Source organism: Ranitomeya variabilis, chromosome 3 (genome assembly GCF_051348905.1).
Source record: "Ranitomeya variabilis isolate aRanVar5 chromosome 3, aRanVar5.hap1, whole genome shotgun sequence".
Classification (NCBI taxonomy): domain Eukaryota; kingdom Metazoa; phylum Chordata; class Amphibia; order Anura; family Dendrobatidae; genus Ranitomeya; species Ranitomeya variabilis.
Window position 1 is genome coordinate 30,151,559 of NC_135234.1, and position 24,388 is coordinate 30,175,946.

Here is a 24,388-nt window from a genome sequence, read left to right on the forward strand (position 1 = left end):
GCTAGTCCAAGTGGCCGCCTTACACACTTGTGCCGAATGGCCCAGGAGGCCCCTACCGCCCGTGTAGAGTGTGCCGTAATACCGGCTGGAAGAGGAAAATTCTTAAGGCGGTAGGCCTCTTGTATGGTGGATTTGATCCACCTGGCAAGAGTAGCTTTGGAAGCTGGCATACCCTTGTGGCCGCCTTCCGGAAGGAGGAAAAGGGAATCAGACCTCCGGAAGGACGCAGTCCTAGACACATATATACGCAAAGCCCTGACAAGGTCAAGCGTATGCAGAGCCTTCTCCACTCTATGAACCGGAACCGGACAAAGGGATGGTAGTGAAATTTCCTCATTGAGGTGGAAGTCGGACACAACCTTCGGGAGGAAGGATGGGACCGTACGAAGAACTACCTTGTCCTGGTGAAATGCCAGGAAAGGCCGTCTGCAGGAGAGTGCTGTCAGTTCAGACACCCTGCGTAGCGAGGTGATTGCCACCAGGAAAACCACCTTCTGGGAAAGAAGGCGGAGCGGGACCTCCTTAAGAGGTTCGAAGGGTGGTTCCTGCAATGCTGTCAGGACCAGGTTGAGGTCCCACGTTTCTAGTGGTCGTCTGTAGGGGGGAACCAATCGGGAAACCCCCTGAAGGAAAGTCCTTACTTGCGGCTTGGTAGCAATACGCTTTTGGAAAAGCACTGAGAGGGCTGACACCTGGCTCTTAAGCGAGCCCAATGACAGCCTGGCCTCCAGACCCAATTGGAGAAAACCAAGTACTTTGGGTATGGAATAAGGGAGTGGGATCTGGCCACGAGATTCGCACCAGGTAAAGAAAGCATTCCAGGTACGGTAATAAATCTTGGCAGAGGCTGGTTTCCGTGCTCTGATCATGGTTCCAATGACATCTGCCGAGAGCCCTGCCTGGGTTAGAACCCAGGTCTCAAGGGCCACGCCGTCAAATTGAGAGCCCCTGAGTTCTGGTAGAACGGCCCTTGTGATAGAAGATCGTGGCGGTCGGGGAGACGCCAAGGGGCGTCTGCTGTGAGTTGTACGATGTCGGCGTACCATGTGCGTCTGGGCCAGTCCGGTGCAATGAGGATGGTTGGAACTCCCTCTTGTTTGATCTTCCTCACCACTCTGGATATCAGGGGGAGAGGTGGAAAAATGTACAGAAGCTGGAACTGGGTCCAGTCCTGAACCAGAGCGTCTGCTCCGAGCGACCGCGGATCGTGTGTTCTGGCAATGAAGTTGGAGACCTTGGCATTGAAATGGGATGCCATTAGGTCCACATCCGGGGTCCCCCAGCGAAGACAGATCTGTTGAAAAATTTCGGGATGGAGAGACCACTCTCCCGAGTCTATTCCTTGTCGGCTGAGGAAGTCTGCTTCCCAGTTGTCCACACCCGGAATGTGGACCGCCAAAAGAACCGACCCTGTGTCCTCCGCCCAGCGGAGGATATGTGACACTTCCCGCATCGCCTGGGTACTGTGGGTCCCCCCTTGATGATTCACATATGCCACAGCCGTGGCATTGTCCGACTGTATCCTGATGTGAGAGGCTGCCAGTAAGTGATGGAAGGCCCTCAATGCCAGTAGGATGGCACGAATTTCCAGGATGTTGATGGGCATGGTCGCTTCCGCTGGGGACCACTTGCCCTGTGCCCTGTGGTGTAGGTGCACCGCACCCCAACCCGTCAGGCTCACGTCGGTGGTCAGGACCTTCCATTGACCTGAGAGAAAGGATTTCCCCTTTGCTAGCGAGGTTGGCTTGAGCCACCAGTGCAGGGACCTCCTGGTTGACGACGTTAGCTGGAACTCCCTGTCGAGAGAAAAGGGATTCCTGTCCCAGGACTTGAGAATGGCTAGTTGGAGAGGTCTGAGGTGAAACTGGGCAAATGGGACAGCTTCTATTGCCGCTGCCATCTTGCCGAGGACTCTCATGGCAAACCGGAGAGATCGAGGGGGTTTGCGGAGGAGGGTGCGAACTGCAAGTCGGAGAGCCAGTGCCTTGTCCTTGGGAAGGAGCACTAGACCCCTGGAGGTGTTGAATAACATTCCCAGGAAGGTCAGGGACTGACTCGGGGTTGGTGATGACTTTTGTAGGTTGATTAACCAGCCCATGCGACTGAGAGTATCGGTTGTGATTGAGACACTGAGCTCGCAGTCCTTGAAGGTGGGAGCCTTGATGAGTAGATCGTCCAGGTATGGAACGACTACTATGCCTCTGGAGTGCAGGACGTCCATGGTGGCTGCCATGACCTTGGTGAACACTCTGGGAGCCGTGGCGAGTCCAAAGGGGAGAGCCACGAATTGGTAGTGGTCCTGGCCTATTGCGAACCTGAGAAACCTCTGATGGGCAGGTGCAATGGGTATATGCAGGTATGCGTCTTGTATGTCTATGGAGGCGAGATATTCTCCCTTCTCCATGGACGCAATGATGGACCGAAGGGACTCCATGCGGAAATGACGGACCCGTACATATTTGTTGAGCTGTTTTAGGTCTAGTATGGGCCGTACGCTGCCTCCTTTCTTGGGAACTACGAACAGATTGGAGTAGAACCCTCGGAAGCGGTCGTTCGTGGGTACCGGTACTATGACTCCTGATTGACAAAGCGAGGAGACCGCTTGGTGGTAGGCTCGAGCCTTGGCTGGCGGTTTTGGGGGGACAGAGAAGAAGAACCGGTCCGGTGGGTTGGAGGTGAAGTCTATTTTGTATCCGGAAGACACTAGTTCCGTGACCCACCTGTCTTCTGTAATAGGCAGCCAGACTTGATGAAAGAGCAAAAGTCGGCCGCCTACTGGTGTGGTGTCTTCCGGAGTCCGTGAGTCATGAGGAGGAGAAAGTCTGAGATTTTCCTCCTCTGGGCTTAGACTGGCCTGCTTTTGACTGCCAGGTCTTGTCCGACCTTTGCGTCGATCGTGAGTTGTCCCTGCGTGGGGAACGGTTACGATTTTGTACTGGACGTGAGACGGACCAGCCAGAGGAATTCCGAAAGGATCGGAATCGAGTTTGGTTACGCTTCTTGTAAGTGCGTTTAGGTTTCAGTTGGGGAAGAGAAGTACTCTTACCCCCTGTGGCGTTGGATATCATAGTGTCCAATTGTTCACCGAAAAGTCTCCCACTGAGGTAGGGGAGGTGCGTGAGGGACTTCTTTGAGGCTGCGTCCGCTTTCCATTCCCGCAGCCAGAGGATACGCCGAATCGTGATGGCATTTGATGCTATCCCCGCGACTCCCCTTGCTGAATCCAGAGCTGCATGGAGCATGTAATCTGCTACAACAGCAATTTGAACCGCTTGGTCCAACAGTTCAGGAGCGGATGCTTGGAAGGCTTGTAAATTGTTTGCCCAGGCCAGGATGGCCTTGGCAGCCCAAACTGAGGCGAACGCGGGAGCCAGGGATGCCCCTGCTGCCTCGAAAATTGAACGAGCCATGCGTTCTACCTGCCGGTCTGCTGCGTCCCTTAGGGTTGAGCTATCTGGCAGTGAAAGGAGGGTCTGTGCTGCTAGCCTGGAGACTGGGGGATCCACTTCAGGTGGATCTGTCCATTCCTTGGTGTCCTTCTGTGGGAAGGGGTACCTCGCCTCCAGATATTTGTGATTAGCGAATTTTTTCTCAGGCTGTGAGAGCTGTTTTTTAAGGATCGCCTTAAACTCTGGATGGTTAGAGAAAACCTTAGGCGGCTTCAGAGGTCCTTCAAAGGAAATCTGATGTTCTGGGGCCTCTGGTGGCGGATCAGAAATGTCCAGCACCCGATGGATGGACGATATTATGTCCTCAACTAGCGCTGTATTGCTAGGAGGGATTGGGATCAGGGACCCCTCCGTTTCTCTGTCTGAAGATGCCTTCCGAATCCTGTGTATCACTGAGGCGTCCCCTGCTGGGTGAGCTGGGGAGGAGGCCTTCTCTGGTTGGGGATTGCGGAGATCTGCATTGTCTGTCCCTGGATGGGACGGTCTAGATGACCTGGAGCAACGGTGTCTCTCCCTAGAGGGGGATGACCGTGTGCTATGGGATGACGCAGATGGACTTGATCTATGGATCCGCTTGCGTCGTGACCTAGACGTGGATGTGCCAGGGTCATCTTGTTCCTGAGTCAAGCTCTCCCTTTGCTGGGTAACGGTCATAGCCGGGGCATGACCCTGCAGAGCCTGAAGCAATGTGGAAGTTAGGTTATCTATAGACTGCATCATAGATTGCGAGAACTGAGTAGCCCATTCCGGTGTGGCATTAGACACCGAGGCATTGGCAGGGGCTTCTTGAGGCTGTGACACAGTAGTTTGTATACAGTTCTGACAATGCGGGTACATGCTACTACTGGGTAGAGCGGTCCCGCAGGCTGTGCAGAATGCATAATAGCAGTTCTGCCTGGTTCTCTTAGACCTTGAGCCCGGCATAGTGCACAGAGTGCAGAAGTGCTGCCAGCAGATGGACCTTATAGGGGTAGAGAACCTACAGGGGAGTCTTATAGGTAATATGGATTCACAGCTGAGTAAAAATAACCCAGCTGTGATCTTACCCCACCAGTGTACCCCTAGGTCCAGCGCCGAAAATCCACAGTCCTGTGCCCCCCGGAGACTGGCTGCCTGGTCCTGGTCCTGCAGACCGGGAGATGCAGGGTTAATCTGCAGCCGAAGATGGCTGCAGAGACAGAGGAGAGAGGAGGAGAAGGGGGCGGAGAGCTGGAAAAAGGCGGCAAGGCTATAAAAAACCCGCCCTTTCTGTCTCGATCCGCCCCTTGTATGACACTGTAGAGTGTCATATTTGTCATCCGGGGGGCGGGCCGGGGGGCGGAGAGGAGGCTGCTGCTTCAGCTAGGCCGAAGCCGGGGCCTAAATTAGATGCCTGAGGCCCAGAAGGGCTCCAGGCCGGCGCGAAAGTCCGGGAGGGGGTCGGATCTGAACCGGACCCCTCCGGATTTGAAGGCAGGATGGCGGTGGGGCTATAAGCGGAAGGGGGAGCCCGGCTGGGGTCCCCCTGAGGCAGTATAGAGCTGGTGCTGCCGCAGAGACAGGGACGCAGGGAGCCCTGTGTCTGTATGTGCCATGCCTGCCTGCACTCCCCCCGGCCCCAACAGGAGCCCGCAGCTGGGCTGGGGTCCCTGGATGCAGGCGCAGTGTGCTGGCCCATTGCTGGGAGCTGTAGGATGCTGCCTGTACAGGCCCTACCTGAGGTGTCTCAACCTAATACCCCCAGAGGGGGATAGGGAGGGTGCTTTTGTCACACCTTCAGGGGCCTTTATCCTCGCCTCGACCTCAACCCAGAAACCAAAAGGAATTGGGGAAGGAGGGGGGTCTCGACTTCGAACCAGCACCCGAGGGGCTGGGGAAGGAGCAGCATCGGGAATAGCCATCTCAACTTCAACTGGGCACCCCATAATAGGGGGCCGAGGAAGGAGCCATGCCGGGGGTCTCACAGGAGACCCTCTTTTCTTCATCTGTAATCCCGTCGGAAAACGGGAAACGGAGTAAAACGGAGTAAAAATCTTTAGGTGTGCCTCCTTTGCGACACTAAGCAAAAACTGGAGAAGGCTGATGCCGTCCAGGGGTGTATACTGCACAGGAGGAGCCACAGTTAATCTTTTTCAGATTATGCATAGTGTCGCCTCCTAGTGGACAGCAGCCATGGTCCTGTGTCCCCCAATGAGGCGACAGAGTAATATATATTTCTACTTCCTTCTTCTACTTAACAGGATGTCCGAGCGCTGCCAGTCATATACCGTATATACTCGAGTATAAGCCGAGATTTTCAGCCCATTTTTGGGGGCTGAAAGTCCCCCTCTCGGCTTATACTCGAGTCATACCCGGGGGTCGGCAGGGGAGGGGGAGCGGGGACTGTCTAGTTATACTCACCTACTCCCGGCGCGGTCCCTGCAGTCCCTGCTTCTTCCAGCGCTGCATCTTCTTCCTGTACTGAGCGGTCACATGGTACCGCTCATTACAGTCATGAATATGCGGCTCCACCTCCCATAGAGGTGGAGCCGCATATTCATGACTGCAATGAGCGGTAACCGCTCAATACAGGAAGAAGATGCAGCGGTGGAAGAAGCAGGGACCGCGCCAGGAGCAGGTAAGTATATGGGGAGTTGAGCGCTGCGCGATATTTATCGCTCCTCATTCCGGTGCGGCTCCGTCATCAGCATCCTCTGGCTGTGACGCTCAGGTCAGAGGGCGCGTTGACATAGTCAGTGCGCGCCCTCTGCTGAGCGTCAGTGCTGGAGACGGAGCCGCATGAGGAACAGGTAAATATTGAAAGCGCCGGCGTCCTGAGCGAAGAGAGGTGAGTATGTGATATTTTTTTTTTTATTGCAGCAGCAGCATGAACGGTGCAGAGCATTATATGTGGCACAGCTTTCTATGGAGCATCTATGGGGCCATAATGAACGGTGCAGAGCATTATATATGGCACAGCTTTATGTGGAGCATCTATTGGGCCATAATGAACGGTGCAGAGCATTATATATGGCACAGCTTTATGTGGAGCATCTATGGGGCAATAATCAACAGTATGGAGCATTATATGTGGCACAGCTTTATATGGAGCATCTATGGGGCAATAATGAATGGTATGGAGCATCTATTTTATTTTTGAAATTCACCGGTAGCTGCTGCATTTCCTACCCTAGGCTTATACTCGAGTCAATAAGTTTTCCCAGTTTTTTGTGGCAAAATTAGGGGGGTCGGCTTATACTCGGGTCGGCTTATACTCGAGTATATACGGTATTTGTATCATGTCCCAGCAATACACCATAATCTCCTAGGATGGAGAAACCAGTTTAACCCTTACACTATCCATTATGACTTACCATTTCCATTTTATTCCCAATTCGTAGTAGTTCGTCAATAAGGCGGGGATTATTCTGAAATGAGAATAACTTAATGTTAGTTCCAGGACAGTCCCTGACGCAGATATCCTGTAGTTACACCAGCTTTCATTTAGGTATAATACATCTTTATATCTTTCAGGCTATAAGATGCACCCGATGAAAAAAATAAATAAATGAAAACTTATTGTTGGACTAACAAAGTAGAGGGGATAATGTCACTAATACTTGGAGGTCTAGATTACCCTTTCATGATATTCTAAGGCTCAGGGGATCATGCAGTTTATATTACCATCACCACTGAGCCAAGCGATTGGCTGCAGTGGTCACAAGCACCAAAGTTATGAAATCATCGCACGGGCGATGGAAGTATCCTGCGCTGCTAGAAAAATGACAAGCCATGATAGAGTATGGAATGTTGGTTTATTGTCGACGCGTTTCAGAGTCTCTCCGACTCCTTTAGGACAACCACAAATCATCAAAGCTGAAGCAGTGGCAGGGAGGCAGCACTAGAGATCTGGGGAGGGCGAGTATTAGGGTGCAGACAGACGGATGTGGATCGCATTGCAATGCTCGGACTGGCCGTCGGATCTACTGACCCAAGAGTGACAGCCTGTATTTCTGTGCAGCTGTCACGCTCAGGTGAGGAGAGCCGCCGGCCAGTCCAAGCATAGCGATCCTCGCGCGAGTAACACTGCTGTCTGACTGCACCCTTAGTGTATTATTTTCTTGTCAAACTTTGTGTGAAGTGCCAATCCCTGGGGAAAAAAAAATTTCAAGTATATCCTTGGCCCCATAATAAAAATGAGTTAGCCAAACCTTTGGCATGGATAATTAGTTAGATTACGGTCGGTGATTCATAGGGTGATTTGCCAAAAATAACAACACTAATGGAGTCACTTATATGGACGCCCTCTAATTAATTGTTTCAAGTTTTTCCTGATACCGTGTGCTGATCCTACAGATCGTTGCCTGTTGGGAGAACTGTGCAGCTATGAACATTCACACTGTTCACTAAATGATCAGCAAAGTGTTTTATATAAGACCTAAAAGTAAAACAAAAAGTGTATATAATGGGTATCACACACATTTCTAGGTGTCTCGCACCATTGGGAGTCCGCGTTCTCTCGGTGGCTACATGAATTCCTCTTGGTGAATCATTACTTTTCGCCTGCGGGAAGCTCCCGGCTCCACAGAACACTAGTCACCCCACTGTTCTACAAAGGCGAGTTATATCTATCTAAGCGTATAACAGGATGCATTTATTACAGTTATAGGAAATAAAATCTGATTATTATTTTTTAATGGTACAAAGTACTCACCGCTACTTTCTTAAATAGGTCGGCGAGCTCCTCCAAGAGTTCAATGTAATCGTAATTTTTCAGAGTCATTGCTACAGACTGTTGTGCAGTCTCAAGAAAGCTGAAACGAAGAAGAAAAAAAATATATATATTACTAAAGACTCCACTGTGATTCATTGTGGTCTAGGGTGGATGTTGGTCATTGTCTCTGGTGATTTAGGGTTAAGCTAGAATTTCGGGTGACTGTACACACAGGGTGCCTCCTACCCCTCTATGGGGTCCCAATGCCACCGATCCCACCCACCTTCTACTTGGTATTTCAATTTCAAGAGTTCCTGCATCTTCAAGATGTAAATATCATGGAACAAAACATTGAAACAGGGGGCTGTCCTCACCCTGCGCCACCGAGCCTCAGCGCAGCAGGCGCAATGACTTCACTACACTGCGCCTGCTGTGCGCAGCCTCAGCCCACACAATGTACAGACCGATGCAGCAAGTCCGGGGAACGGGGGCAAAATAAGAAGTTTTCTTTTTATTTTATCAGTCATTACATAGAGGGTACATTGGGGGTTTGCAAGCTGGGACCCAAATTCAACCGTTTAGCACTTTTTAACTTGATTTTTGCAATTCGTCTTGTATGTTATCTGAAAATTATGGGCAATTTTCCCCTGCAAGGCTGACACCACCATCGACATACCGGATCTGCTGAGGCATGGACAGAGATATTATATATATATATATATATATATATATATATAATTATTGAGGATAGGTATAGAGAAGTGATACTCACCGGGGCTGGAACTGCAGTGTGGCACTGTCACAATGAGACATAACGATGGGCCATATCATATAGATTTTCATTAAATCACAGTTCGTTTTCATCTCTTCATAAGAATGAGAAAGCCAATAACCAACTGGATCCACTGTTAAAAAAAAAAAAAAAAAAAAACACTTCATGCTACCGCTGCACCCCTTACAAGTGTCTGGTATTGCAGTTCAGATGACTGGCGAAGAGATGCAATACCAGACTCTGCCACTTACAAGAGTGGCGCTGTTTTAGCAGACTCAAACAACTCATTTGACAAGGGATCATCTACTGATGTAAATTTATTTATACTCCCAATGTTCACAGAGTCACACCGGGACCCCTGCGTGGCAAAACTGCCTAATAATGGCGCACCATAGGGACAGGAGATGTACAGGACGTATAGACTAAAATCAGGCTTCTCCTTCAATTTACAGAAGTACCAAAAATCAGTAACTCGACTTGGGTGCACTTCAGTAATTGACAATATATCACTTTCCTCTCCTCACTTTTCCACAGTAAAACATTCTGGAACTTCATGGCATCACCCCTTCTCTAGCGGATGAGCTTTTAAAACACCCAAAAAACAGGATTTTTGGTTGCTTACCGTAAAATCTGTTTCTTGGAGCCTCCATTGGGGGACACAGGAACCATGGGTGTATGCTGCTGCCACTAGGAGGCTGACACTATGCAAATAAATAAGTTAGCTCCTCCTCTGCAGTGTACACCCCACCGACTGGCATTATACTCTTCAGTTAGTGAGAAAGCAGTAGGAGATAATGAACAAGGTTGAAAAACCATAACCACAAACTTGAGAACTGTAAACGTGAGAACAGTCATATAACATATAACAACAGAAACATTGGGAGGGAGCCGTGTCCCCCAATGGAGGCTCCAAGAAACAGATTTTACGGTAAGCAACCAAAAATCCTGTTTTCTTTATCGCCTCTCATTGGGGGACACAGGAACCATGGGACATCCCAAAGCAGTCCCTAGGGTGGGAAAACAGACTTCCATCAGGTCAGAGGACTCACCACTGCCGCCTGCAAGATCCTTCTGCCTAGGCTGGCGTCCGCCGAAGCGTAGGTATGGACCTTGTAAAATTTGGCGAACGTGTGGATGGAAGACCAAGTTGCCGCTTTGCAAAGCTGTAGGGCGGAAGCCCTGTGGCGCACCGCCCAGGAGGCGCCGACTGCCCGGGTAGAGTGAGCCTTAATCCCAGGAGGGGGCACTCTGTTCTTGACCCGGTAAGCCTCCAAGATTGCCATTCTGATCCAGCGAGCAATAGTCGCCTTAGAAGCCGGCTGGCCTCTGCGCGAGCCATCAGGAATGACGAAAAAGGAATCCGTCTTCCGGAAAGTGGAGGTTCTATCCAGATAGATCTTCACTGCCCTGACGAGGTCCAGCTTGTTCAACGATCGCTCCAGAGGATGAGTCGGAGCTGGACAAAAAGAAGGAAGAACGATGTCCTCGTTGAGGTGGAAAGTGAAAACCACCTTAGGAAGAAAAGAAGGCGGAGGCCTGAGGACCACCTTGTCCTGGTGGATGACCAGGAACGGAGGACGGCAAGACAGGGCCCCCAGCTCGGAAACACGGCGGATAGAAGTGATGGCCACAAGAAAAACCACCTTCCAACATAGAACTGACAGGGGAACCTCCCTGAGAGGCTCAAAGGGAGAAACCCTCAGAACGTCCAGTACCAGGTTTAAATCCCATGCATCCACAGGGGCCCTGTACGGCGGGACAGCGTGGGCTACTCCCTGAAGGAAGGTCTTAACCTGTGGCCGAGAAGCTAAAGTCTTCTGAAAGAGGATGGAAAGCACAGAGACCTGGCCCTTCAGGGAGCTAAGAGCCAGGCCCGAATCCAGTCCTGCCTGAAGGAAGGCCAAAAGAGAAGGCAGGAAATAGGTCATAGATGGAATGCGGTTGGACTCGCACCAATGGAAGTAAGCCTTCCAGGTCCGGTAGTAGATCCTGGAAGACGAAGGCTTCTGAGCCTGAATCATGGTGTGAATCACCCGGTCCGAAAGGCCGGACGCTCTTAGAACCGCGGTCTCAACAGCCACGCCGTTAAATTGAGCGACCGAGAATTCGGGTGGCAGATCGGACCCTGAGACAGCAGATCGGCCCTGTCTGGAAGGCGCCAGGGAGCGACCGCGAGAAGGTTGACGAGCTCTGCGAACCAAGCTCTCCTGGGCCAATCCGGGGCGATCAGGATGACCGGCACCCCTTCCGCCTTGATCTTCTTCAACAGTTTGGGAAGTAATGGAAGGGGAGGGAACAGGTAGGGCAGCACGAACTGTGACCAAGGGATGGCTAGAGCGTCGACGCCCACTGCGAGAGGATCGCGAGACCTGGAGACGAACTGCGGAACCTTCCTGTTGATTCGAGACGCCGTGAGATCCACGTCCGGAGTCCCCCATCGAAGACAAATCTGATGGAAGACCTCCGGATGCAAGGACCATTCCCCTGCCGCGAGGCCCTCGCGGCTGAGGAAGTCGGCGGCCCAGTTGTCCACGGCGGGGATATGCACCGCGGATATCACCGGAACTGTTGCCTCTGCCCAAAGGAGGATCTTGGATACCTCGGCAAGGGCCAAGGAGCTCCGGGTCCCCCCCTGATGGTTGACATAAGCCACGGACGTGGCGTTGTCCGTCTGGATCCGGACTGGCAGGCCCCTGAGAATCCTTTCCCAGTGGCGGAGGGACAGAAAGATGGCCCGAATTTCGAGGATATTGATTGGCAGAGATGACTCCTGCGACGACCAACGGCCCTGGACCGTCAGGTGGCGAAAAACCGCACCCCAGCCGAGCAGGCTGGCGTCCGTCGTCACCACCTGCCAGTGAACTGGAAGGAAGGACCTGCCCTGGGAGACGAGGGGTGACGCCAGCCACCAGTTGAGAGACCGTTTGACCCGAGAAGAGAGGCGGATCGGTCGTTCCAGGGAGAAGACGGACCTGTCCCATTGAGACAGAATGGCTTGCTGGAGGGGTCGCGAGTTAAATTGGGCGAAGGGAATCGCTTCCAATGTTGCTACCATCCTTCCCAGAACCCTCATGGCCAATCGAGGGAGGGAGGCCGAGGACCCTGGAGTAAGCGTATGTCCCGACAAAGAGTGGATCTCTTGTCTTTGGGAAGGAAGACTCTGGTCTGACGAGTGTCGAAGAGCATGCCCAGGAAGATGATGCGCTGAGAAGGAATAAGGCAGGACTTCTTCCGGTTGACCAGCCACCCGAAACGGAGTAAGGTGTCGAGAACAATGGACAGGCTTTCGTGAGCCTGAGAAAAAGACGGAGCCTTGATGAGGATGTCGTCGAGATATGGAAATAGGACCAGGCCTCTGACTCTCAAGATGGCCATCAGAGCCGCCATGATCTTCGTGAACACCCTTGGAGCGGTTGCGAGGCCAAACGGCAGGGCGACGAACTGAAAATGTTCCCGGAGCACTGCAAAGCGCAGGAAACGGTGATGACCGGGAAATATCGGGACATGGAGGTAGGCGTCCTGGATATCTATTGAGCACAGAAATTCCTGGGCCTCCATGGAAGCAATTACTGAACGAAGGGATTCCATCCTGAAGTGTCTCAGACGAACTCTCCTGTTCAGCAATTTGAGGTCCAGAATGGGGCGAACCTTGCCGTCTTTTTTCGGTACCACAAAAAGGTTCGAGTAGAAACCCGTGAACCGTTCTTTTTCTGGGACGGGAACGATTACTCCGGCTTTGAGGAGAGAAGCGATGGCTGCGAAGAAGCCCGGAACTAGAGCGGGATCTCTTGGAGGACGGGATTCGAAGAAACGATCCCGGGGTCGTGAAACGAACTCTATCTTGTATCCCGAGGATACAACTTCCCTGACCCATGCGTCCTCTACTGCGGAAAGCCAGACGTCCCTGAAAAAGAGAAGAAGGAGTCTTGCCAAGAGTCATGCAGAGGTGGATCTTCCAGTCCTGGGCCTGGAGGATCTGCCCTGGGAGTAGCGAGGACGCCAGGACGTAGTGGGCCTAAAGGACACCGCCTTCTTCTCTTGACGTGCCTGTGGCCTGTTGCTGCTGGGAAGAGGCAAAAGGGTCGAAACTGCCGTCTAGGAGGAGGGCGACGAGGCTTAGCCTGGGGGAGAAGAGAACTTGTACCCCCGGTGGCATCCTTAATGATTTGGTCCAGCTGGGAACCAAATAGACGAGAGCCCTGGAAGGGCAGACTGGCAAGGGACTTCTTGGAAGATAAGTCCGCCTGCCAGGCCTTGAGCCAAACGGTCCGGCGGATGGCAACAGCATTGCTGGAAGCCTGAGCAGCACAAGACGCGGCATCCAGGGAGGCGGAGACCAGATATTCACCAGCGTGGGAAATTTGGTTGGCAAGCTCCGCTAGTTGCGCAGGAGGCGCCCCGTCCAGGATACCTCAACGGAGATCTTTGGCCCATTTGGAAATGGATTTAGAAACCCACGTAGAAGCAAAAGCTGGGCATAGCGCCGCCGCAGCTGCTTCAAAGGCTGACTTCGCAAAGGATTCTACAACTCTATCGTTAGAGTCCTTCAGAGATGCTCCGCCGGACAGAGGAAGCACCGTGTTGGTGGACAGCCTGGAAACAGGGAGATCCACCGAGGGAGAGACCGTCCAATTGGCGGTAAGCTCTGGAGGAAAAGGATATAACACGCCCAGGCGTTTTCCCCTCTGAAAACGTCTGGTCGGGTTCTGTCTCTCTCTGGACAAGATTTCCACGAATTCAGGATGAGGAGCAAAAAACTTAGAGGGTGGTTTGGCCCGTCTAAGCGAAACCGCCTGATCTGCGGGTTCCGTAGAGGGATCCTTGATGCCACAGGTTTGGTTTATTGCCCCAATGAGATTCTGGACCATATCTCTCATGGTGGCGATTTGGTTAGAATCCAGCTCCGAAATATCCTCCGAGGGCGCATCAGAGAAAGCCTCGCCTGACTCAGGGGAGGAGGATCGGGGGGACACCGACCGCAGGGGAGGGCCGTGTGGCGAGATGGAGCGAGAAGAGGACTCAGAACGACGTTCCTGTCTGGACCTTTTGTGGCTTATCAAGGAGGGCTCGGGCGGCGGTTCCTGCGACCCGCTGGCAACTGCAGGGGTAACCGATCCAGTACGGACACCAGGGTTTGAGACACCCGTGTTAAATCGGCCACCGATTGAGACAGAGAGGAGGCCCAGCCTGGGATGGGGGTATCACTCTCGGGTGGATCAGCCGGGGGATCCTGGGCGGTGGGAACAATCGGGTTGCTGCAGGCCTGACAGAGCGAAAGGACCGACCTGAGGGAAGTTTGCTGTTACAGGACGAACAAGCAAAGTATTTGACTAAGACAGAAGACTTAGAGGAAGAAGTAGGAGGGCGAGAGCGGCCCCCTTTAGAGTGAGACATTTTGAGAGGTCCCTGAAGAAAATGCCAGCAGGTTAGGGGACAGTGGAGGCAGAGGGGGGTGTCAGTCTGCAGTGCAGCTACTCACGGACCCGGTCCTGGAAGATGGCAAAGTACTTGACTGGAGAAAAACCCCGCCGCAGATCGTGCTGTGCCCACAGAAGAGATGCGGTGGCGAAGATGCGGGGCGCGCTGCGTGAGCTCCTGCTGCAGTGAAGCGGTGACCAGACGAGTTTCCCTGGAGGAAAGGGGCGGAGCCAGACACGGAGGTGCCGGTGGGCAGGGCACATATGTCGGGCGGGAAAAAAACCACCCGCAGAGGCGGAAGTGGGGGGAGAGAGAAAACAGGAAGTAGGCCCCGGCCGAAGCCGGGGCCTAAATTAGGAGCCGGCGGCCGAGGAGAGGAGCCGCGGCGCCGGAAAGGTGCGCCGCAAGGGAGAACGGGCGGCGCAGTAGCCTACAGGCTGTGCCGCTGAAAAGGGCGCCGCAGTGAGCAACAACCTGCGGCGCCAGAGTAGCTCGCCGCAGGAGGATAGGCGCGACAGCCTGCAGGGTTGCTGCGCTGTGAGGTGCCCCTTGATAAACCGCAGCGCCGGGTAATGCGCCGCAGAGAAGCGCCCAGCAGCCATAGAGCTGTATGGGAGAGGTTGCCAAGGTGCCCCTGATTGAGGACCACCGGGGATAGGAGCGCGGCAGCCTGTAAGGACCCCGCGCCGGAAGAAAGCCGATGAAGCATGGGGGGAAAGAAATGCGCGTGCCTACGGAGGTCACCGCGTGATAATCAATCCCGGCCGCGCCGCTGCATGGATGCAGGCGATGACCAGATATAAGAGGGTCACCGTCTGGGAGCCCCTAACAAAAAAAGCCCCCCCTATGAAAGATCTGGGATGGGATAAGGGAAATACTCACCTAAAACATCCCACGCCGAAACTAACCTGAAAAGAAGGTATGAGACGTCCAGGGAGCTGATGGACGTCCTCGTCTCCGCAACCGACAGGCTCTGGTGGGCGAGTGGGTGGGTGACGGAGCCAGGACCGGACTTCTAAGCACGCTTGTGTGCTAGGATCTTGGTCCTGGTGAGGGATCTATGAGGATACGGGGTGGCAGTACACACCGTACTCATAGTCCGCCTTGTGGGACTACAGATGTGACTGTTCACCCTGTATCCCTTCCGCAAAACCTGAAAAGAAACGACGCACATTGAGGTAGATAAGGGTCTAATGAAAGACCCGTGTCCACCTCCTACTGACACTAAGCTAAACTGAAGAGTATAATGCCAGTCGATGGGGTGTACACTGCAGAGGAGGAGCTATCTTTTTTATTTGCATAGTGTCAGCCTCCTAGTGGCAGCAGCATACACCCATGGTTCCTGTGTCCCCCAATGAGAGGCGATAAAGAAAAATATGATCTCATCATCTACTGTTTTTTTCTTGCCATTACCTCCTCGGTTACCAATTATTACTGTGTGTAATAAAATACCTGCACGTTGCGGTCTTTTCCCACTGCTCCGGTCCTGTCCTGCATCATGTGATCGTGACGACAGGTCACAGCTGCGGTCACATGATGCAGGTCAATGACTGGACCAGACACGGAATCGGCAGAAGTCTGCAACACCCTCATGACATCATCCTCCAACTTCTGCAGAGCGGGCACAATGCAGTCAGGGGGTAACGTCCTCCTGGTGTCACCAAACCCAGACTCCTCCATCAGAGAAGTGTGATCCATCACTGCACAGAACACGTCTCCTCCAGAGTCCGGTGGTGGCGGCTTTACACCACTCCATCCGACACTCGGCATTGTGCTTGGTGATGTACGGCTGCATGCAGCTGCTCGGCCATGAAGCTCCCGGTGGGGGCGCAGTGTTCGTGCTGATGTTATGCCAGAGGAGGTCCAAACCACAACCCCAAACATCCCCACCATCACAAGGTACACTGCTAAATGGGAAGTTACCTTTTGTAACGATATCAATGACAGGAACTTCTATAAATTTATCATGGTTCTGAAAAAGAAAAAAAAAAAGAAAAATTGAAAAATTGAAATCTAAAATACTAAACCTGATCGGGAAAATCAATGACGACTGTATGACAGATCCTTATTGTGCAGAAAAGTAATACAACGCTCATAGGAAAAGACACTGCTGTACTGAGGCACCATGATTGTCTCATCTCACCAGAGACCCCTGAGACCCCCCACCAATGGAAAATACTCCTGACTAGTAGTTGAGCAAAAAGATTCCCAGGACTTTGGTTCATTCGTAGTCCGTGGCGGCCTGATCACTACGACCCTCCTGGGGAGAACATAATACTCTGTGAGGAGTGGTGGGGACAACATACTTGTGTGGAGGGCCATAATACTGTGTGAGGGGCCATAATAATGTGTGAGGGGCTATGGGGACAACGTACTTGTGTGGGGGCCATAATACTATGTGAGGGGCTGTGGGGACAACATACTTGTGTGGGGGCCATAATACTGTGTGAGGGGCTGTGGGGACAACATACTTGTGTGGGGGCCATAATACTGTATGAGGAGCGGTGGGGACAACATACTTGTGTGGGGGCCATAATACTGTGTGAGGAGCGGTGGGGACAACATACTTGTGTGGGGGCCATAATACTGTGTGAGGAGCGGTGGGGACAACATACTTGTGTGGGGGCCATAATACTGTATGAGGAGCGCTGGGGACAACATACTTGTGTGGGGGCCATAATACTGTATGAGGAGCGGTGGGGACAACATACTTGTGTGGGGGCCATAATACTGTATGAGGAGCGGTGGGGACAACGTACTTGTGTGGGGGCCATAATACTGTATGAGGAGCGGTGGGGACAACATACTTGTGTGGGGGCCATAATACTGTGTGAGGGGCTGTGGGGACAACGTACTTGTGTGGGGGCCATAATACTGTGTGAGGAGCGGTGGGGACAACATACTTGTGTGGGGGCCATAATACTGTATGAGGAGCGGTGGGGACAACATACTTGTGTGGGGGCCATAATACTGTATGAGGAGCGGTGGGGACAACATACTTGTGTGGGGGCCATAATACTGTATGAGGAGGGGTGGGGACAACATACTTGTGTGGGGGCCATAATACTGTATGAGGAGGGGTGGGGACAACATACTTGTGTGGGGGGCCATAATACTGTGAGGGGCTGTGGGGACAACATACTTGTGTGGGGGGCCATAATACTGTGAGGGGCTGTGGGGACAACATACTTGTGTGGGGGCCATAATACTGTATGAGGAGGGGTGGGGACAACATACTTGTGTGGGGGCCATAATACTGTGTGAGGAGCGGTGGGGACAACATACTTGTGTGGGGGCCATAATACTGTGTGAGGAGCGGTGGGGACAACATACTTGTGTGGGGGCCATAATACTGTGTGAGGGGCGGTGGGGACAACATACTTGTGTGGGGGCCATAATACTGTATGAGGAGCGGTGGGGACAACGTACTTGTGTGGGGGCCATAATACTGTATGAGGAGCGGTGGGGACAACATACTTGTGTGGGGGCCATAATACTGTGTGAGGGGCTGTGGGGACAACATACTTGTGTGGGGGCCATAATACTGTATGAGGAGCGGTGGGGACAACATACTTGTGTGGGGGCCATAATACTGTGTGAGGGGCGGTGGGGACAACATACTTGTGTGGGGGCCATAATACTGTATGAGGAGCGGTGGGGACAACGTACTTGTGTGGGGGCCATAATACTGTATGAGGAGCGGTGGGGACAACATACTTGTGTGGGGGCCATAATACTGTGTGAGGGGCTGTGGGGACAACGTACTTGTGTGGGGGCCATAATACTGTGTGAGGAGCGGTGGGGACAACATACTTGTGTGGGGGCCATAATACTGTATGAGGAGCGGTGGGGACAACATACTTGTGTGGGGGCCATAATACTGTATGAGGAGCGGTGGGGACAACATACTTGTGTGGGGGCCATAATACTGTATGAGGAGGGGTGGGGACAACATACTTGTGTGGGGGCCATAATACTGTATGAGGAGCGGTGGGGACAACATACTTGTGTGGGGGCCATAATACTGTGTGAGGAGCGGTGGGGACAACATACTTGTGTGGGGGCCATAATACTGTATGAGGAGCGGTGGGGACAACATACTTGTGTGGGGGCCATAATACTGTATGAGGAGCGGTGGGGACAACATACTTGTGTGGGGGCCATAATACTGTATGAGGAGCGGTGGGGACAACATACTTGTGTGGGGGGCCATAATACTGTGAGGGGCTGTGGGGACAACATACTTGTGTGGGGGGCCATAATACTGTGAGGGGCTGTGGGGACAACATACTTGTGTGGGGGCCATAATACTGTATGAGGAGGGGTGGGGACAACATACTTGTGTGGGGGCCATAATACTGTGTGAGGAGCGGTGGGGACAACATACTTGTGTGGGGGCCATAATACTGTGTGAGGAGCGGTGGGGACAACATACTTGTGTGGGGGCCATAATACTGTATGAGGAGCGGTGGGGACAACATAGTTGTGTGGGGGCCATAATACTGTATGAGGAGCGGTGGGGACAACATACTTGTGTGGGGGCCATAATACTGTGTGAGGGGCCATAATAATGTGTGAGGGGCTATGGGGACAACATACTTGTGTGGGGGCCATAATACTGTGTGAGGAGCGGTGGGGACAACATACTTGTGTGGGGGCCATAATACTGTGTGAGGAGCGGTGGGGACAACATACTTGTGTGGGGGCCATAATACTGTATGAGGAGCGGTGGGGACAACATAGTTGTGTGGGGGCCATAATACTGTATGAGGAGCGGTGGGGACAACATACTTGTGTGGGGGGCCATAATACTGTGAGGGGCTGTGGGGACAACATACTTGTGTGGGGACCATAATACTGTGAGGGGCTATGGGGACAACATACTTGTGTGGGGGGGCCATAATACTGTGGGAGGGCCATAATACTGTGTGAGGGGCGGTGGGGACAACATACCATACTTTTGTGGGGGCCATAATACTGTGTGAGGGGCTGTAGGATATCATACGTGTGTGTGATAATGCTGCCCAACTCTACTCCTGACATTTGTTTAGAGAGTTTCTTACCCGCTTTTGTTTTAGACAACTGGGACCAGCATGCTCTAAGATAACTCTATACCAGCCTGCCAGTCCCCTGCGGCTCCTCCATAGCGCTGCGGTCTCATCCTGTGACTGCTGCAGACAATCAGTGGCAGGTCGGCTGCTGCTGTAACCACTAATTGGCTTCAGTAATACCGTGATCAACTAGGAGCACTGCAAGGAACCCAGACAGAGCCACGGAGGAGCAACAGGCAACGGATTGGTACACAGGTATATTTTTCTTCACATTCCTTTGCTGTCCCTTCGCCATGCTTTACACTCCAGCTGATAATTCTCGGGTTTTAGCATAAAGCCCAAGCTTACTATAAAGAATCATAGCCAGAACTTTAACTACATCGAAGACAGAAATTTGCATAAGTTTTCCAAATTCTACATTTTGATTTAATCGGCTACTCACCCATTCACATTTGCTCGGAATAAGTCGAGTGGCGCGCATGCCGAATTCACTAACTAGAGTCTCCATGGCTAGAAACAAAAACAGACACATATATAAGTACAGAAAGCGTAGGGCGAGCGGCCGACACCTGCAGAGGGGGCGGGCGGCAGACGCCGGCAGAGAGGGGGGCGACACCAGTACATGTAATGTGACCAGTGTGTAGTCAGACAGACGTGGCTTAGTCTTGGCTGATCCAGGACTCCACTACAAGAAAAACTAATCTGGTGCACACATTCATTTTCAGCAATGAATTGCACAATTGGTGCAGATTTTAAAGTCTACAGCGCGTCAGTCCTGTCTCTGAGCTGTAGCATAAGTGTCCAATTAACTTCCATGAGGAAAAAGGAAAAAAAATGGTTTACTTGCAAATGCTACATACATATGGGGAAAAAAAGTCCCCAAGGTGGACAACCCCTTTAATAAACTTGCCAACCGTGTAATGTGTCTGGGAGTTTTACAACTCTCTCCGGACAGATGAGGTTAGAGCAGAACTCGGAAAATTGCGGCCCGCAGACCAGGGCAACCAAACAGCTGGATACAGTGGGGTCCCGCAGCCCCCGGCCGCCCCTTACTTTCACAAGTGTCTGTATCCTCAGGACGCAGAATACAATGATGTAACAGGAGACGTCAGGCTCCCCCGTCCCATCATATAGCCGCTGCAACCGGGTCTGTGCTCAGCAGGTGCAGTGACGTCACCAGATCGCGCCTGCTGTGCGGAGACTCAGTACACACTGTACAGAGCGGAGCATCCGAGGGAACGGAGTGAGGGACTAGGGTTATTTATTTATTTTAATTTTCAGTCAGTTCTTGTGTTGGGACCATCATAAAGCGTGAGTTGTGGTGGCGCCATAATACTGTGTCAGGAGACATTATCTCCAGCACAGCCTCCTGCTCACTCTCCAGCACCGCCTCCTGCTCTCTCCAGCAATGCCTCCAGCACAGCCTCCTGCTCTCTCCAGCACAGCCTCCTGCTCTCTCCAGCACTGACTTGTGCTCTCTCCTAATTACTCCAGCACTGACTCCAGCTCTCTCCAGCAGACTCCTGCTCTCTCCAGCACTGCCACCTGCTCTCTCCAGCAGACTCCTGCTCTCTTGATTTCTCCAGCACTGCCTCCTGCTCTCTCCAGCAGACTCCTGCTCTCTTGATTTCTCCAGCACTGCCTCCTGCTCTCTCCAGCACTGCCACCAGCTCTCTCGATTTCTCCAGCAGACTCCTGCTCTCTCCAGCACAGCCTCCTGCTCTCTCCAGCACAGCCTCCTGCTCTCTCCAGCACAACTTCCTGCTCTCTCCATCACAGCCTCCTGCTCTCTCCATCACAGCCTCCTGCTCTCTACAGAACAGCCTCCTGCTCTCTACAGAACAGCCTCCTGCTCTCTACAGAACAGCCTCCTGCTCTCTACAGAACAGCCTCCTGCTCTCTACAGAACAGCCTCCTGCTCTCTCCATCACAGCCTCCTGCTCTCTTGTTCTCTCCAGCACAGCCTCCTCCTCTCTCCAAGCACAGCCTCCTCTCTCTTGCTCTCTCCAGCACTGCCTCCTGCTCTCTCCAGCTCTCTCCCGCACAGACTCCTGCTCTCTCCCGCACAGACTCCTGCTCTCTCCCGCACTGCCTCCAGCTCTATCTTGCTCTCTCCAGCACTGCCTCCAGCTCTATCTTGCTCTCTCCAGCACAGCCTCCAGCTCTATCTTGCTCTCTCCAGCACAGCCTCCAGCTCTCTCCAGCACTGCCTCCAGCTCTCCCCTGCTCTCTCCAGCACTGCCTCCAGCTCTATCTTGCTCTCTCCAGCACAGCCTCCAGCTCTCTCCAGCACTGCCTCCAGCTCTCTCCAGCACTGCCTCCAGCTCTCTCCAGCACTGCCTCCAGCTCTCTCCAGCACTGCCTCCAGCTCTCTCCAGCACTGCCTCCAGCTCTCTTGCTCTCTCCAGCACTGCCTCCTGCTCTCTCCAGCACTGCCTCCTGCTCTCTCCAGCACTGCCTCCTGCTCTCTCCAGCACAGCCTCCTGCTCTCTCCAGCACAGCCTCCTGCTCTCTCCAGCACAGCCTCCAGCTCTCTCTTGCTCTCTCCGGCACTGCCTCCAGCTCTCTCCTGCTCTCTCCAGCAGCCTCCTGCTCTCTCCAGCACTGCCTCCAGCTCTCTCCAGCACTGCCTCCAGCTCTCTCCAGCACTGCCTCCAGCTCTCTCCAGCACTGCCTCCAGCTCTCTCCAGCACTGCCTCCAGCTCTCTCCTGCTCTCTCCAGCACTGCCTCCAGCTCTCTCCTGCTCTCTCCAGCTCTCTCCAGCACTGCCTCCAGCTCTCTCCTGCTCTCTCCAGCACTGCCTCCAGCTCTCTCCTGCTCTCTCCAGCACTGCCTCCAGCTCTCCAGCACAGCCTCCAGCTCTCTCCTGCTCTCCAGCACAGCCTCCTGCTCTCTCCAGCACAGCCTCCTGCTCTCTCCAGCACTGCCTCCAGCTCTCTCCTGCTCTCTCCAGCACAGCCTCCAGCTCTCTCCTGCTCTCCAGCACAGCCTCCCGCTCTCTCCCGCACAGCCTCCCGCTCTCTCCGGCACAGCCTCCCGCTCTCTCCCGCACAGCCTCCCGCTCTCTCCAGCACTGCCTCCAGCACTCTCCTGCTCTCCCCAGCACAGCCTCGTGCTCTCTCCCGCACAGCCTCCTGCTCTCTCCCGCACTGCCTCCAGCTCTCTCCTGCTCTCTCCAGCACTGCCTCCTGCTCTCTCCCGCACAGCCTCCTGCTCTCTCCCGCACAGCCTCCTGCTCTCTCCCGCACAGCCTCCTGCTCTCTCCCGCACAGCCTCCTGCTCTCTCCCGCACAGCCTCCAGCTCTCTCTTGCTCTCTCCAGCACTGCCTCCAGCACAGCCTCCTGCTCTCTCCAGCACTGCCTCCAGCTCTCTCCTGCTCTCTCCCGCACAGCCTCCAGCTCTCTCCCGCACAGCCTCCAGCTCTCTCCCGCACAGCCTCCTGCTCTCCCGCACAGCCTCCTGCTCTCTCCCGCACAGCCTCCTGCTCTCTCCCGCACAGCCTCCTGCTCTCTCCCGCACAGCCTCCTGCTCTCTCCCGCACAGCCTCCTGCTCTCTCCCGCACAGCCTCCTGCTCTCTCCCGCACAGCCTCCTGCTCTCTCCCGCACAGCCTCCAGCTCTCTCCAGCACAGCCTCCAGCTCTCTCCTGCTCTCTCCAGTACAGCCTCCAACTCTCTCCTGCTCTCTCCAGTACAGCCTCCAGCTCTCTCCTGCTCTCCAGCACTGCCTCCAGCTTTCTCCTGCTCTCTCCAGCACTGCCTCCAGCTCTCTCCTGCTCTCTCCAGCACTGCCTCCAGCTCTCTCCTGCTCTCTCCAGCACTGCCTCCAGCTCTCTCCAGCACTGCCTCCAGCTCTCTCCTGCTCTCTCCAGCACTGCCTCCAGCTCTCTCCCGCACAGCCTCCTGCTCTCTCCAGCACAGCCTCCTGCTCTCTCCAGCACAGCCTCCTGCTCTCTCCAGCACAGCCTCCTGCTCTCTCCAGCACAGCCTCCTGCTCTCTCCAGCACAGCCTCCTGCTCTCTCCAGCACAGCCTCCTGCTCTCTCTTGCTCTCTCCAGCACTGCCTCCAGCACAGCCTCCTGCTCTCTCCTGCACTGACTCCAGCTCTCTCCTGCTCTCTCCAGCACAGCCTCCAGCTCTCTCCTGCTCTCTCCAGCACTGCCTCCTGCTCTCTCCAGCACAGCCTCCTGCTCTCTCCCGCACAGCCTCCTGCTCTCTCCCGCACAGCCTCCTGCTCTCTCCCGCACAGCCTCCTGCTCTCTCCCGCACAGCCTCCTGCTCTCTCCCGCACAGCCTCCTGCTCTCTCCCGCACAGCCTCCTGCTCTCTCCCGCACAGCCTCCTGCTCTCTCCCGCACAGCCTCCTGCTCTCTCCCGCACAGCCTCCAGCTCTCTCCCGCACAGCCTCCAGCTCTCTCCCGCACAGCCTCCAGCTCTCTCCCCGCACAGCCTCCAGCTCTCCTGCTCTCTCCAGTACAGCCTCCAACTCTCTCCTGCTCTCTCCAGTACAGCCTCCAGCTCTCTCCTGCTCTCCAGCACTGCCTCCAGCTCTCTCCTGCTCTCTCCAGCACTGCCTCCAGCTCTCTCCTGCTCTCTCCAGCACTGCCTCCAGCTCTCTCCAGCACTGCCTCCAGCTCTCTCCCGCACAGCCTCCAGCTCTCTCCCGCACAGCCTCCTGCTCTCTCCCGCACAGCCTCCTGCTCTCTCCCGCACAGCCTCCAGCTCTCACCAGCACAGCCTCCAGCTCTCACCAGCACAGCCTCCAGCTCTCTCTTGCTCTCTCCAGCACTGCCTCCAGCACAGCCTCCTGCTCTCTCCTGCACTGACTCCAGCTCTCTCCTGCTCTCTCCAGCACAGCCTCCAGCTCTCTCCTGCTCTCTCCAGCACTGCCTCCTGCTCTCTCCAGCACAGCCTCCTGCTCTCTCCAGCACAGCCTCCTGCTCTCTCCCGCACAGCCTCCTGCTCTCTCCCGCACAGCCTCCTGCTCTCTCCTGCTCTCTCCAGCACTGCCTCCTGCTCTCTCCCGC

At 54.0% G+C, this 24,388-nt stretch overlaps 1 protein-coding gene across 1 annotated transcript in view; it reads right to left on the reverse strand.

Moving 5' to 3' along the window:
* Positions 1–24,388, reverse strand: part of TTC3 (tetratricopeptide repeat domain 3) — a 210,500-nt gene that overhangs the window by 164,249 nt on the left and 21,863 nt on the right. Inside the window, exons 2-6 of the mRNA XM_077293880.1 lie at positions 19,805–19,872; positions 16,235–16,283; positions 8,894–9,026; positions 8,122–8,221; positions 6,782–6,835 (exon numbers count right to left, since the gene is read on the reverse strand). Coding sequence (XP_077149995.1) covers positions 6,782–6,835; positions 8,122–8,221; positions 8,894–9,026; positions 16,235–16,283; positions 19,805–19,870 — 402 coding nt within the window. The 5' untranslated portion in view covers positions 19,871–19,872. The remainder of the gene's footprint in view (positions 1–6,781; positions 6,836–8,121; positions 8,222–8,893; positions 9,027–16,234; positions 16,284–19,804; positions 19,873–24,388) is intronic.